We start from the raw sequence: 17,303 nt of genomic DNA, 5'->3' as shown, positions 1-17,303 counted from the left end.
TATCATACCGGAAAGTCGGCTTTGGAGAATGGTTTTAGTCAGAAAAATGGTGGATTATGAGTTTTTTTTTATGTTTTTATATTTCAAAATATGCAAATGATGCATGAATGTTTTCTTTTTTTATGTTAAAGCAAATCTCTTTTAGTTATTCGTGTTTATTCATTGCAAAAACTACTTGACGATTCACGTTCAAAATCATAAATAAAGGAAAACATACTAGAGAAAACTACAACTTTCATTCATCCTTTGAAGGGAAAATAGACTACAATACATAGAAGTTGCAAAATGCAAGTAATGGAAGCAAATAAACCAACTAGATATCCACCCTAAAAGTGACCCCTTGAGACTTGTGGAGAGCCTCAATGTCGGTGATGAGTCCGGCCATCGTTCTTGTGCAGAACTTGACGAAGTGGTAGACCTCTTTGTGGGTATTATCTGGACACATGATCAGGTCCGCCTCCTTTAACTTATCAGGAAAGTCTTGAAGGGCATAGTTAGTTAATACCATCATGTTGGTGTACTTGTCCCTCCATTCTTCGTAAAGGGCTTGGAGGTTATGGATGATTTCATCCCTTTGAGCAATGGCAGCTTTGAATCCATGGCAACGCTCCTCCCAATGTATGCAGTTGTTTTGCAACTCTACATAGGCTTGGTCATAGGTTCCCCTCTTTAAGTTCTTGATTTGCTCACAAGCTCGTCCAAGGTTGAACTACTCATGCATGAAGCTTCGGTGAATCTTTTCTTTCTCTAGTTGCTCCTTGGCTAGAAAGTCCTTATACTCTTTCAGAATGGTCCTTAGTTCGATAATCTGGGCCTCGTAATCTTCCCTCGCTTCTTTCTTCATGGCATTAGACCTCTCAATAGTATTTCAAGGTCCTTGATGATTCGGGACGCTCGATCCAACTCTTCGTTGCGGAAGTCTAGCTCAGAATTAGCTTCTTGTAGAGCTACACCAACCCAAACTCTTTGTCTCTCGGCTAATAGGAGCCTCTTCTTGCTATCTTCAAATTTTTCATAGACTTTCTTACCCTTATCCTCCAAGACGTGGTTACGTTCCTTGGCATGATTGAGTTGGACTCGTAATTGAGTGTTTTCCAACTCGAGCTCTTTGATTTGGCTGGTAAGTTTGTCCATGTCCTCTTGCAGGATAGGCTCGGGCTCGGGCATCAACGAGAATGAATAAGGATAAAAAAGAAACGACATCTTAACAACCCTAGCCATCTCTTTTACCCACACATAGTAGGGTTCCTTGGCTAGGATGTTTTTCTTACCCCATTCTTGGTCAATACGGACTATGCTTGTCCAAGCTTTTCGCACTCTTTTCACATTTGAATCAAGGGGATCCACGATATTGATGACAAATGGAATGAAATCTCTTTCCTCGGGAGGACTCGTCATGGCGTACCCTAGTTGCCTCTTAAGTATAGCAGGGTTATAGTTGATGCAACATTGTGTTCCTATTAAGGGTACGTTAGAGAACTCTCCACATCTTGCAATGATGTCCTTTGTATCCCATTCCCTCTTGTACCATAGAATTGAGTTGGCGGAGAGAGATACGAACCTTTGCGGCCATGTCAGTTTGTTTTCAGCAAAAGGTCCACTTTGAGGCATGCAGGCCCTCATCCAAAGATGTAGCATAGGAGCGCAACAGAGGAAAATACCTCCCTTCTTCTCATGCCTTGTATGGAAGGTATGGTAGAAATCAGCAAGTAAAAAGGGCACCGAATTCTTTGTTAAAAATACTTCAACTGCTAACTAATCCACGAACTTGTCCACATTTGGGAAGAGGACGATTCCATGAATTAAAAGTGCCAAGGTTGCACTACAAAAGTCGGGTCTTCCTTTTTTAATGATTTCCAAAGCATGGACTTCTAGGAACTTTTGGATCAAACCTTTGATAGATCCTTTAACGCCTCAATTGTCCACTAGCTTGTTGGCGTTGATACCCAAGGTGACTGTGAGCTCAGTCAAACAGAAGCCTTCTTCCAACTTCGGGAAAAGGTTGTATTCTTTGATCGATCGATTGAGGAGTCTCTTGAGGTCTTCCAAGGTTGGAGAGATTTGGAAGTCGGGGAAAGTGAAGCATCTTAAAGGGACGTCATAGTATTGTGACATTGTAGTGATAGCACCATAATCAACCTTCTCGGTTAGAAGATCTATGATGTTCCCAAAATTGGCTCTAAACTTGTTGTCCTTGAGAGCTACGACCTTTGAGCAGAGGACCTTTAAGGAACTGATGTCGGGACTCTTGAAGCGGAAAGTAGAGGTGCTTTTCCTTGCTGAAGTATCCATGATTGTGTCGGAAAATAGTCTTGTAATTCTGCGTTCGAACAAGCAGAAATTTTAAGAGCTTTGCTTACTATTTTGATTATGAATGAATGTATGAATGAATGATTGGTTTATTATTTCCACATGATTTTAGGCATGGGTTCATGGTTTTGGACCATCGTGACGAAGCATGGAGTTAATAATGACTGCTTAGTAAACCAAGGTTCTCGCTTTGTGTGATCTAGGGCTTTTGGAAAATTGGGTGTAAGACACTGCCCCTAGAGTCATGGACTTCCTTGACTGTCAGCCGCTTATGTCAATTTACTTGTCAGGCGACTGCTCCATCAAAGTCATCTACTCTAAGTGAGATCTTCATATCGACCCTTACAAGGAAGGCACCTCGGTGGCCTATACTACGTGACCATCGGTCTAGGCTAGCCATAGTTTTAAAGGTTCTAAAAGGGGTCTTAGGGTCATTGATTCTAATAAAAGAAAAGACGCTTACGCCGAAAGCACGAAGGTCATCAATCCCCTTTAGAGAATCTACCACTAAGTGAGGTTCTCGTACGACCCTAACGAGGAAGGCACCTCGCGGGCCAATACTACTCAACCTCTCCTATCTCAAGCAAAACTCTCAGACTCGGGTGGAGAGTCTTTCACACAAGGTTTTTCTTTGCAATCATTATTGCTTCCAAAAAATCTTCGTCATAAGGCCAAAGTTTCAGACCAACAAGCAAACAAAGAAATATCTACAGGTTAGCAACAAAAGCAATATATACAGAAAAATATAGATAGTAGATAAATCTCCACGTACGTAAAAGAGAAACAACCCAAACTAGGCTAGACTTGCTTAGGGAATTTTGGTGTCCCCAGCAGAGTCGCCAGCTGTCACTACCGGGATTTCACGATAACGAAACCGGAACTAAAGATATGCCAAAGAGAGGCAAAATCAGAAGATTCGTCACCGAATTTTATTTGGATGCCTCTATCGGAGAGGCGACGAGAACTAGTCGATAAAACCCTCAGAAAAAAAGACGCGCACGGGAAGCGCTAAAAGAGAATAAGGAATCGGTCTCGCAATCGAGATTTGGGTTCGGAAGTCGGTTACGCAAGGGGAAGGTATTAGCACCCCTTATGTCCATGGTACTCCCTGGGAACCATTTGGGTTGTTTTACATACATGGGATTTATCTATCATTGTTTTATTTTCAAAAGAATATGTGTGAAAGAGGGGGTGTTTTTGTTAATATAGTGCTCCCCAAGGATTGTGGCCCTTGTGCTTATGTATCACTCATTCGGGGATGAGGAATCAGAGTTCCGTAGTTTGGAGTAGAAAATATTTGTGTGTTGGTTAATTTTACCTTTGAGAAAAGGGTTTTCGGGGTGATGCCCTGAGACACAAAAATGAGTTTGATGGGTTGCATTATTTTTACCTTGAATAAGGGTTTTGTGAAATGAAAGTTTTTGATTATATTGCACTAAAGTCTATGGGCGGAGGTGATCATTCTAAACAACAAGCCAAGCATCTTGCGTCCAAAATAATCAGAGTAAGGATAGAAATGCTCCATTCTTACTCATTCTCCACCAATTAAGGCTCGTGGGGCACAATAACAATCGTAGTTGTTAAGTGTTTTGAATTTGATTATGAAAATTCCACTTGACGTTGAATCAAGGGTTTGTTTTATTTGATTATGAAATTTGGCTTATGCAACATAAATGCAAAGTAACCAACAAGAAAACAAAGGGTCTCATTGTAAGGTAGCCCAAGAGAAAGCCTTTTGTGTGCAAAAGTGACCTAAGCTAAACAAAGGATAATGGTCTTACAAACATGTCCCCCTAAGGTGGTGCCATGATGTCATTCTTACAATATTTATGTAAGTTACGGATGAAAATCCAACGTTTACAAAGTATCAAAAAAGAGTAAAGGATGGCCTCCAAGCAAAGGTCCTAAGATGAAATCCTTTAAGTCCAAGATGATTAAGAGTGGAGTGAATATTTTTGGTCTTATCATTTTGTCATGTTATTGTTATTTTTAATGTATGATGACAATAAAATAAATAACAAGTAAATAAAACATGCATGATGAGTTTGTACAATGATGATGATAATGAGAACTTAAATGTAAATTACAAGGTAATAACATAAAAGTAAATTACAAGATAAAAAATGACAATATCACGATAATAATGGTTAATGATAGATAAAATTAGTGAAGTATAATTAGTGGTTAGTAATATGCACAAATAAAAACAAAGTATGATACAATCAAATATGTTTGGTGATCTCTCCAAATGCAAACCCAATGAATAAGGGGTAAGGAGGATACCAAGGTGTGATCCCAAAGTCAATGCAAATGATGAGATAACATGAGGGATCTTATGGTCAAAATTGGGGTCTTACAACAACATCGGTTTAAGAAAATGTGAGTGTCCATTTATGGTGCATGGTTATATGTTGGCAAATAATAACTGTAGATTTAATGTCATATGTGGTTTGCATAACCATGATTTATGTCAAAAGTTAGTTGTCCGTCCAATTGTGTGCCCTCATGCCGGAAGAGAAGGAATGCGTTGTTGACATGCCATTGAATTTGGTTCAACCTAAAAATATACTTGCAATTTTAAAATGTTAAATACCATAAAATATCTCAAATATCAAGCAAGTGTACAATATTTAGTATTAAACTAACAATGCGCTTAGTGGGGATAGAACTTAAATGCAATACTTGTTGAAATTTTTACATGATAAGAATTATGTGTCTAGGTACCTAACATGTGAGGATGGAGTTACCATTAGAGATATATTTTTGACTCATCTGATTCTATCAAGTTGTTCAATATGTTTCCTACTGTACTCATACTTGATTCAACATACAAGACCAACAAGTATAGAATTCCATTATTGGAGATGGATGTGTTACCTCGGTTGAGAAGACCTATTCTACTAGGTTTGCATTTCTAGAGAGCAAAGAAGAGGCGAATGTTACTTGGACTTAGAGGTGTGCCAGGGAATGTTGAAGGACCAAGAAGATATTCCTAAAGTGATTATTAATGAACGTGATACCGCCTTTATGAGCTCGGTTGTAAAAGTATTTCTTACTTCTTATGCATTACTTTGTAGGTATCACATAACAAATAATTTGAGAAGTCGGGTTAAACCCGCGGTAGGGACGAAACATATAGATTCTGAAAATGGAAAAATGGTGAAGGTTGGTGTGGTTATGGAAAAAATAATGGATGCATGGAATCATATAGTAAATTCTTCAACAAAAGAACTATATGCCGATTCTGTTATCCATTTCAGGGAAGTGGGCGAAAAATATCCTGATTTGTTAAAATATGTTGAAAGCACAACTCTTGACCAGGTGACCGAGAAAATTGTTTGTGTTTGGACTCATAAGGTTAGACACCTTGGAAATACAACAACTAACCGAGTTGAGTCTTCCCATGCTACATTGAAGGATTGGTTGGGAATAGTAAGAGTGATTTGTGTAGAGATTGAGACTCCGTAAACCAAATGATTCAGAACCAGCATAATGAGATACCAACATCATTTGGTCAGAGAATCACAGTTTTGGAACACATATTTAAAGACAACAATCTTTATTCTCAGTTGGCCGGTAACATATCTCGAGTGGGTTTGAGTTATGTTTTTCACGAGGCTAAACAAGCTGCTAATGTAGGCTTCGATAATGCAAAGTGTGGATGCACAATTATAAAAATATATGGTCTCCCATGTGCTTGTGTTATTTCAAAAAAGGTGAAACTTGGTAGCCCGATAAGAATGGATGAGGTTTTCACTCACTGGAAGAGGCTTAGGTTTAATGATGATGGTTTCATGAAAGATGATAAATCAGATATCTCTATCTTGACCGAATGGGAAGTGAAATAAGAGATATTTTTGAAAGCCGATGACAACATAAAACTCCACATCAAAGACCAATTGAGGAATAATGCTTTTCCGAAAACCACCGACTTGGAACCACCCACTTAACTATTAAAAACAAAAGGTGCTCCGAAGAAGCTCAAGCCTACATCGAGTGACAATTCAATGGTGCGGTCTCTTTATATTTTGAATATGTTGACAAAGTTTTTTCGGACTCACCAACTCCAAAATCTCAAAAAAGTGTTCTCAAAGGAGCTCGCATTAGCAAACCACCTCCTACGCCGCCTCCACGAAAGATTTCATTCATTAATGAGATTCCGGTTTTTATGGACAAATACATCGATCAAACCGTCAATGTTGAGGGCAATGATAATTGCAGTTTTCGAATTATTTCGGCTTTACTTGGTAAAGGAGAAGATAGTCATACACTTGTCTGCCATCAACTTATCCAAGAGTTGAGGACTCATAAAAATCATACACACGACTGTACGGAAAGAAATAAAACTTCAATGAAGTTTATGAATCTCTTGTTCCTTGCCTTAGTGGACTGACACTGGAGGAAAAATGGATCCGCTTCCTTGAAATGAGTCACCTCATAGTATGTGTGTATGATAGAGTGTGTTTTGATCTTACATAATACGTTTTTTTTAGAAATCTTTTTCTCACCGTGTACCGTCCCACCTCAAAATCCAAATGATCGTACTATGTCTATTGGGTGGCATTCAAAATCATAATTTTTTTTCAAGTTTACTTGAAACTGGGATGCCCTATACCACTTACATCACTAGAGTGGACGACTCATTCAACAACAAAAGTCGAGACTTGGCCGAACCATTTTATGGAAAGGATGCAAGAGTTCGAGAAATTGAGTAACATTGAAAGAAAATCAAATGCACAAAAGTCAAAGGGGGTACCACCCATAGATTTAGCCAACGAAAAATGTTTCAATTCGTTTTAATTTCTTGTTTAGGCGGACAAATAAGTATATATAATCGTGTCTCAATATTAATGAAGTGTAATATATTCAATTTCTTGATATTTTAATACATTTTTGATATTTCCCATATTTGTTCATTTGTCAAAAAAATATCTTCAATTAAATTCTATTTTTAAAGGTTATGTTTTCTTCCGGTTCAGGAGAGGTTCCGAAGATGCATATCCGAAACAAGATAATAGGATGTGGAACCGGAGATATATCTCCGGAATTAGCATGCCAAATTTTGAATGGTCCACATTTGTTTACAACTTCTATAAATTAAAGTGCTCTTGTTTTTATTTCACACAAATAGAAAATGTATTAAATGTCACAAATAAACATCATCTGGTATGTCGCAAATGTCTCCTTCCGTAGCGCGACACCCGGGTAAAAGCTTAAGCTCAACGAGTACACCTCTCTTACAGATATTAAATACGAAATTCTAATCTCTTACCTTACAGAGACAATCGAATAATTGTGAAGCTCGAACACTGTTCACCTCGATTGGCAACGGAGAAAAGATCGAGTTCAACAACTTTGAGCTCAAGATAGATGCAAATGTAAGGGCTATTTGGAATACATATTTCGGTTTCGAAACAAAAGTTACGCTCGAGTTGGAAGCGACGATTTCAATATCTATCGAAGATATTGTGAAGATGATGAAGCGTCCGCCTGAATATTGAAGTGTCATGTTATATTTTATGTTAAAATCATTTATGTAATACTTATTTTATTTTATTAATGTTAATTTTATTTTGTCAAATTACAAGTTTTTGATTTTTTCTTCTGCTACTAATGTGTAAACGTTACAGAGTTGCATCTACGAAATTGCATCTACAGAAATCTCCAGTATTAAACACAATCTAACTATATATTAGATGCGTCTCAAGATGTATCTCCGAAATTTGAGGGACATTTTAATATATTTATATAATGCCTAAGTAACATATAATATGCATTAAGAAATTATCTTAATCGAGATGCGCTATGAACCTCGATCCTTCCCCAATCTCAATGAGAGCCTCTCATTGCCATTTGTCATGATTAGTATCTAGTTAACTCAAACATTAAACGTAATATTCCCCAAAGTCTCCTTACTTTAGCACATTGCTATCCTTTGTAACATCACAAACATAAGCAACTGAATCATATTGTGAAAATAAAAGTCCTAATTTGAGAAATATTCAATGCAAAGCGTAAATTTTGGACAATTAAAACTGGGCTGAAAATGAAACTCATCTAGATTGTGGCAGAGCAATATGTAAGTCAAGAAAATAGAAACTTATGAAACCGATAACATATTGTGTACGTGAGTGTGTGGAAACAAACATATTTTCTAGAAGTGATGACATACTTGAGTGTAAACCCTTTATAGTTGTCATCGAATCATTTAGAGGACTAACTATTCAATATCACAGTTGACAGAAAATAATAAATTAGTCGCGACTGGACAACTTTTCTGTCTTCTAGAATTGAAGTAGGATTAGTAATGGTAAGTTACTCATTCTCTTCCTTTTTTTTTAGACAAGTTTAGTACTCCTTCAGTTCAATAAAGATTGTACGCCATTTCACATAAATTACAATTACAAATGAAGAGTGAAAAATATACTTACATTTTTAATATATTAATTTTTAACAAATTAATCTTAATAATCAATTATCTGTGTTTTAAAACATAGACGACGACAGGTCGGTCGGACTAGTTAGACAATGGATCAAAGAGTATGATGGACTTTAAATGTCAAAAAATCAAATATATAATTGATTCGGTGAAAGTGAGTGTACTCATGACAGTTGAACGGTCAAACCAGCAAATTAATTAACTTGTTTGACCGAATTGCTTTTTTTTTTATTAACTATAATGGAAAATATTAAAAATTAAAAATTAAAATAACATGTTTTTGGTCTCAATTAAAAAAAATAAACTTTCATAATCTTGAAAATCTATCTGTCTATTCATTAATCTATTTCAAACTCTTCACTCACAATCAATCTCTTTCTTTATTACATTACTCTCGTCCTTATTATTTGATAAACTTATTACTTTCATTTACATTAATTATTGTTAATGTTATTCAATTATAATATTATATTTTTCTTTATATTTAGCATTTATCATTTGATTGAAATAATTTTGTTAAAGATTTATGATTCATTACTTAAGATGATTTTATATAAAATGATGACCATAATTAAAATACTGATTTTGGGTATGAAATAATGATATAGTAATGATTTTGGATTACCTTTATTAGAACAAATAATTAAATAATAAGTGACTCAATAATCAATACTTTAATTTATGGATGACAATGAATAGGATTTGAGCCGAATATTATAGTATCCATCTTTATATCTATGTTTTGAAAAAAAATCAGTACTCGAGCTCATTCCTGGACCTGCGTGAGCGTTAATATTGATACCTGTATTCGTGTCATATTCGTACCCTATGGATATCTAAGTACTCATACTCATTATCCACGTCTTTAGTAAAAATAAATCGATATATTAAATATTTTAAATTTTTTTAACAACATTTTAGAAAACTCAAAGATTTTATTGTTGAATAATAAAATAAACATATATTTATATTAAAATTTTGTGGTACTTTATAGTAATTTTTTAAAAATAAATAAATAATAGACATACATTTTTATATAATAATATAAATTATAATATATAAATATATATTGTGCTGATATGGGCGCGAGTTGAGTACTAAGGTACTCGTATCGACACTCATACCCACTTGTTTTGGTGGGTATGTACTTATATGTCCGAGGCAATTTTGTGGATTTTTACCGTATCTGTATCTTGTTGTAGATATTTTTGTCTAGATATCCCGTATGTATGGGTTAAATTTTTATCTCATCCTTAACCAAACTGATCTCCGGTTTGGATTTAAAACATTGACAATTATGGTTCTTTTTTACTTTATGATTTTTAAAATATTTTAATATGTAAAAAGTTTAATATATTTTATCATTTATAAAATAAATATAATTTCTTTTTATATTGCATCTTTTAATCTATTTTTTATCATTGCAAATAATAATTAAATGTAGTATTGACAAAATAATAATTAATCTTACATTACATTTTAAAAGTATAAGTAAATAACAACAAATATTTTTTAACAAAAGCAAAATAAATGTAAAGTATTATCTCATTAAGTAAAATTAGTTATAGGGATCAACTTTTAACATAGTATTTTATTTAAAATTTTAATTCTATCCAAATCCTTAATGTCAATGTCCTTTTTGATAATATTTCTTATAGTTTTTCTAGATCATCCTCTAGTTATTTGATTTCTCACTATCTAATTTACTTTTCTTATTACAAATCACTTAAGTCTATTTAATTATTACAAATACTTCCCGGTTTAGTTTAACTCTCTAACATTTCTTTTGTTTTGATGCTTGCAAATACTTTTTTATCTTGTATTCTTCTGATTTAACTCATGCAAAATTCATTTATATAATGATTCTTTAAAAAGTTATTGATTTATAAATATCAATAATTTTTTAAAACTAATATATAAATTTAAATAAATATTACCGCCAAAAATTGAACTTCGTTATTTACACTTATTTAACTCAACTAATACATATCAATTGAGTTATCTCACCCATCCATTTATATTATAATTAATCCTTAAAATATTTAAAATATTTAATTTTAATACTGATAAAATAAATTTATATTATAATTATCCGTATAATATCTAAAGTAAATGATTTTAATCCCTCTAATATCAATGATGTAAGAATTAATTTGTTTTTACATATTATAGATCAATCCTAGTATAAATAAATTTTGCAGGGATGGAAACAAATAAACAAATATTAAAAATAATATTTATAGGGATTAAAAAATAAATGAATATTAAAGAGAAAAAATATTTATAGGGATTAAAAAAATAAATAAATATTAAAGAAAAAATATTTATAGGAATTTAAAAAAGAAAGAATAAGGAGCAAAAATAAAATTAAAAAATATTTGCAAAAGGCTAAAATCAAACAAATAAATCACAATAACTAAAACCAAAAGGTGATATACTTGTATACTTGTAGGAGCAATTACATATTGTACAATTTTCATTATTATAAATATTAAATAAAAATAATAATTTAAAAGTGATGAACATTTTATTAATTAGACTAAATTACAATTTTGCACCTCCAATTTTATTTGATTCACGAAATTAATCTCCCTATTATAAATTCAAACAATTTTGTTGTTTCTAATGGATTGATCTTTTGGATTGATTGCATTTAGTAAAATAACAACTTGGAGAAGTGTCCAAGTATTCAAGATTGATCTAACTTACTAAAGTTGTATGGGACTACAAAAGGGACATATGTTAGGCGCGATTCTTCAACATGTTGGTACGACATCTGACCCTTATGCAACATACGCCGGATTGATGCGGTTTAAACAAATCTTTTTAGAAGATTCAATTATGTTTTATTGCTATTGGTTTAGCGATGTGATTATATGATTTGTTGGGCTGTGGAGATCAAATCAAATTTAAAAGAGATTTATATTTGGATTTGTAACAAACCAAATCATATCTTTTGGTTGGAGATATTCAAGGAGCAAATCAAATATCCAACTGATTGTGCAAAGATTCTGGATGGAAAAAAAATGCAGATCCACAAAGAAAAAGCCTAGAGTTATTTTGCTATATAAGGAGGTCAAACCTACACTGAAAAACAAGCATCCTCATTGAAGATTTTAGAGTGCTAGGATTTACAAGAGTCCTTGTTATTTTTATGTACACCTCTATGTTTCAGTAACTTGGCATAAAATGTTTGTATAGTTGAGTTATAAATTTAATATTGTTATGTACACTTATATGTTTCAGTAACTTGGCATAGAAGGTTTGTCTAGTTGAGTTGTAATATTCAAAATTCTTTCATCTTATTAATATTGAAGTTTATCACGGGGCTTTAGTGGTTGTTAGCCCCTGTCACTGGTTTTGTGGCAGAGAAGAGTGTGAGTAGGTTCTTGTGTTTAGGGGATGACTCTAAATAGAAAGTCATGAGGTAGTGTTAGGAATAGGCCTTGAACAATATAAGTTTTGTTATTACTCGTAAGTCTAATTATATTAAGCTACTAATAATGAATTTTCTTTCTTGAGTTGTGGACTCAACCCCTAGACATAGGTGTAGTTTCACCAAACTGGGTAAACAATTGATTATGTTCTTTATTTCTTTTATGCATAATCATCTAATGATTGTTAATATAATGGTTTTGGTATATCTTGTTGAACTTGTTGTCGGAGCATCGTGTTCGACATATGTCCCCTGAGGAACATAATTTCAATTGGTATCAGAGAAGACACCAAATCCTGTTGGGTGAGCTCTAGGGAAGATAAATTATGCTCAAATGGAGATAATTAAAGATGGAGGATCAGCCAATAAACCACCGGTTTTTATGGCATAAATTATGATTATTGGAAGGTAATGATGGTGCCTTTTCTCAAATCCTTAGGAAACAAAGCATGGAGAGTTGTGATCAATGGATGGAAACATAAAAGGATTACATCTGAAGATGGTACAACTAACCCTAAACTAGAGGTTGATTGGACTGATGTTGAAGATGATGAAGCCCTTGAGAACTCTAAGACATTGAATACCATTTTCAATGGTGTGGACAAGAATATGTTCAGGTTGATTAACACATGTTCAAAGCTAAAGAATCGTGAGAGATTATGAAAACTACACATGAAGGCACATCCAAGGTTCGTATGCCAAGGTTGCAGCTCCTAACAACAAAATTTAAGAACTCGAGGATGAATGAAGATGAAACTGTGAGTGGGTTTCACATTAGAGTACGTGACATTTCTAACACATCTTTTGCCTTAGGTGAAATGATGTCTGAAGAAAAGCTTGCCAGAAAGATTCTCAAATCATTACCTAAGAGGTTTGATATGAAAGTAATTGATATTGAAGAAGCTCAAGACCTAAGTAGTATAAAGGTTGATGAACTCATTTGTTCGATATAAACCTTAGAGATGTCCATCAATGAAAGGTCAAAAAAGAAGAACAAAGGTATAACCTTTGTATCCAACACTGAGAAAGTTGGAAGTCAAGGTGTTAAATAAGAAAGCTTGGCAGATGATATTGCTCTTCATGGGAATAAATCCAACAATACCTTGAAATATCTAGACAGGAAGTGGAGGACCAATGTCCCAAATAAAATGTCAAACATCATTCCCCATGACAAGGAATGAAGAAGATCCCATCAATGGGAAAGGTACTCAGTGCTTTGAATGTGGAGGTTATGGACACTTTAGACCAGAATGCCCTAACCATCTAAGAAAATCGAAAAAAGGGATTAAACATCACTTGGTCTAATTCTGAAAGTGAAGTTGAAGGGGAAAATGCCAACAATGTAATGGCGTATTCTGGAAGATGTGTGTCTGAAGGAGAGACCAACATTGAGGATCTGTTTAAAGAAGAGTTTGATACTTCTTTTAGGATCATGTTAAATAAGGAGAAAAAAGCATCTTTAGCTATAGACGTCCAGAAGAAAACCATTGGTCCTTCTCAGAAGGAATCAAAGGAACTTGCTTCAACCATCTCAAGTGGAGAAAAAGAGATTTCACCTCTAAATTCCAAACTGGAAAACTTAATTCATTCTGAAAGTAGGTTGGAAAAGAATTCAACTTTACGTGATGAAAAAATAGACTTTGGAGAGATAACCAAGGATGAAGGGACATGCATGGCAGATACAAACAAAAGGATTCCCCCAAAGATGATTGTTATTTATGGAGAAAAGACTGAAGATCTGAGGTTGAACCATATGTCACAGTATCATCCTCAACATGTGGCACCCATTTATAGGAAGAACAAAAAGCAACCTCTAATATGTCACCATTGTGGAAACTATGGACATATAAAGCCTTATTGTTTTTATTGGCTTAAGTTAAACACTAGAGGACGAAAGGAAGACCATGCAAAGAAGAAGTGGAAATCCAATGCTGCACATGGCCAAAGATGAGATTTCTCATGACAAACGAGCAAAAGGAAGAATCAAGGGCTCAGGGAAAGTAGTTAATCCCAATCAGAAAGAGGTTCCACTGAGAAAATACTTATCTACCAAAGTGAACCAACTATGTATTCAAAGGAAGAATAAGAAATTCAAGAGTGATGTAACCAACAAGGGTCAAGAAGTTCTTTTGAATAAGGTTATTGATCGCTTTATTCGCAAGTGCACGAATCGCGTCAGAGTAATAAAAAAGAATATCGATCCCACAGAGACTAAATCGTCAATCTATCGATTACTATCATTACGATGTTTATCTAAGGCGGTATAAAAGAGATATTGATGTTGCAAAATAACAGTAAATAAAGAAAATACTAAGTGCAGTGCAGATAAAGACAAATTTGAATGTATTTCACGTCAGTTAAATGATGTTTAGATTGGCTAAATAGAACTACGTATGGGGCAATATTTTCTACTCTTGAAAAATATCCATTTAACAGGAACTGTCGCTTTCGCGTATTCAGAACCGAGTTTACCCTTAAATTAAGGCCTTTTATTGTCACTTATAAAAGGTGCGCAGAGCGCTAAAGTAGTAAACTTATTTTTAAGAAATAAGACTCGTAAACTTAGTTGAAAAGTGATTTTGATTTGGAAAGTTTACCCAAGGAGTTTCCTGATTTTAAATCTATCAACGCGTCCGAAAACAGTTTCAAAAATCGTTTTTCCTTAAAGTGATAAAAATTCCTAGTTAATTAAGCCAGGGTGCTTTCGCACTCCTTGAGTAGTTAAAACTAACCAAGTTTGTTTCAGAAAACTCAAATTAAAAATCAAAACAGCCTTTAAAGCATTTCTACAGATTCAATATGTGAAACATGTCTTTAACCACGATCCTTACATTCTAACCTTTGAAAGATTTAGCCAGACATGGTAATACCAACAAACATAACGATATTAATCATGATGAAAAGTTGTTTTTGAATGTAAGGCATAAAGAACAAGTAAAGCGTGTAAAATAATTAAAACGAGCAATAAAGATAATGGTGAGAAATTTAAATAAAGTAAAGACAATGACAAGAATTAAATAAAGTAAAGCGTGTCGAGTAATTAAATAAAGTAAAGACAATGACATGAATTAAATAAAGTAAAGCGTGGCGAGAAATTAAATAAAGTAAAGCATGAAAAGTAAAATAAATAAAAGCGATTAAATAAGAACCTGCTCCAAACGGAGGCTTTAAATCTGGTACAAGGAAAATAAACCTTCGACTCTGAAGATAAAGACGACAGCAAAATCAAAGTGCTCCAACTCAATCTCCCTAAGGTGCGATAACCCCCCGATGTGAAGGATTACCGCTTTTACAAATGATAAATATAGTCTTAGTGTTGTAAACTAAGTTGGATGATTTGGAAATGAACTAGAACGACCTATTTATAGAGGAATTCACCAGCTTGCAAAGACCATGGTGCCCTTCAACTTCTCCTTAGTGAGAACGTGAAATACAAAGGTGGCGCCCGCCACCCCTTCATGGCGCCCTCCATGTGTGGAAATGGGCAAGTTCATGGGATCGTGGCGGTTACCTCCTGGTTAAGGGATGATGAGTCATGGATTCTCCTATAGCGGCCGCCATGCATAACGCCACGTGTACAATATTTACCGAAAAACCCTAATTTTTGGTCTTTTTGCTTCGTTTCTTCTAAAAGGGTCCCGAAAGAGCTAAATATCTGAAAACAACATAAAAGAGAGCATAACACAAGCAAAATGATAATAAAGACCTAATAAACATGTGAAATCTGAGTCAAAAACGCGGTGTGATTCAGTGTGATCAAATTCTCCCACACTTAAACCTTTGCTTGTCCTCAAGAAAAAACTCTTTATAGCTCGTGCAAGAAAAACAGTATCGACCAGAGTTAATATAAGGCTAAAAAGCTTATAAGTTCATTCAAGGAATGTATCGATATGTACTAACGAATCGAACTAAGGATATTATAGTGACACTTCCCGCAAATGCGATCATAGGCTTCGTTCCTATACAAGTCAATCCACATCACCCCACCATACCTAGGCCTTATTTTCGTCTTCTTCAAGTCCTTTTCATTCGGGTGCAATCACATTAAGCCCGTTATCTGTACATACTCGTAGTAAGGTGACAGGTTAGTGATTATGATCTTAAGCACGGTGCTCTAGTACATAAGTTGGTGTAACCCCTTTGTTTAACCCAATTTGCAGTTGTGGGGGATTGAATCGTAATCCACCCTACCAAGTTCCGCACCAGATACCTCTGAATCAACCAACAATTGGCATATTCTTATATATATATATATATATATATATATATATATATATATATATATATATATATATATATATATTAATATATATATATATATATATATATATATATATATATATAATAATATATATATATATATATATATATATATATATATATATATATATATATATATATATATATATATATATATATATATATATATATATATATATATATATATATATATATATATATATGTATGTATTTATATTTATATTTTTCTTCTGCATGTTTCGCAAATGTCTTTATTTTGCTGGGTTAAATGACCGTGTGAGAGTCACCTAGCCCGGATTTTCATACAACTAGAGAACAAAGTAGGAATTTTTGTGATCATTCACTTATATTCATCGGTCCCCTACGTAGAGCATGCTTAAGCTGGAGCTGACTGCAAGGATAAACTACTTAAGGACTTATTTGGAGCAAAAATTAGGGCCATAACATATGGGGTATCGGGATCGACTCTTATAATCATGAAGCCTGCGATGTTAAGACAATATCGATTTTTAGAAAAAGTTTTCCCAAGTCTTTTACATCCCGTCATAAACCTGTCTTATAGCCTGAATATTTAAGATGCACTATTGTCTTAGCTCACAATTGTTTTTGGTAAGGTTAAAGAAATGGGAGAAATACGGATACACTACACAGATGACTCGTCAAACACCTGTTATATATTGAAAGCAAAAGCAAACAACTAAAAAGCACAAAACATACTAAAAATAAAGAAAAAGCGATAAAAATCTCCTCCCACACTTAAACCGAACATTGTCCCCAATGTTTCGATATGAGATAGGGTAGGAGTAACCTGGAAGGGAGAGAGAGAGAACGATGAATGATCACCGGTACCGTCACCGT

General features: G+C 34.1%; 1 protein-coding gene across 1 annotated transcript; it reads right to left on the bottom strand.

Moving 5' to 3' along the window:
• Nucleotides 1-840: 840 nt before the first annotated feature.
• On the bottom strand, nt 841-1,611 carry LOC127094884 (uncharacterized). The gene has a single exon (XM_051033649.1). The coding sequence runs from the start codon at nt 1,609-1,611 to the stop codon at nt 841-843; it is 771 nt and encodes a 256-aa protein (XP_050889606.1).
• Between the last annotated feature and the right edge of the window lie 15,692 nt (nt 1,612-17,303).

Source organism: Lathyrus oleraceus, chromosome 6, assembly GCF_024323335.1.
Source record: "Lathyrus oleraceus cultivar Zhongwan6 chromosome 6, CAAS_Psat_ZW6_1.0, whole genome shotgun sequence".
Classification (NCBI taxonomy): Eukaryota; Viridiplantae; Streptophyta; class Magnoliopsida; order Fabales; family Fabaceae; genus Lathyrus; species Lathyrus oleraceus.
The sequence above is the reverse complement of the archived record's forward strand: the minus strand, read 5'-3'. Positions and strand labels throughout refer to the sequence as shown.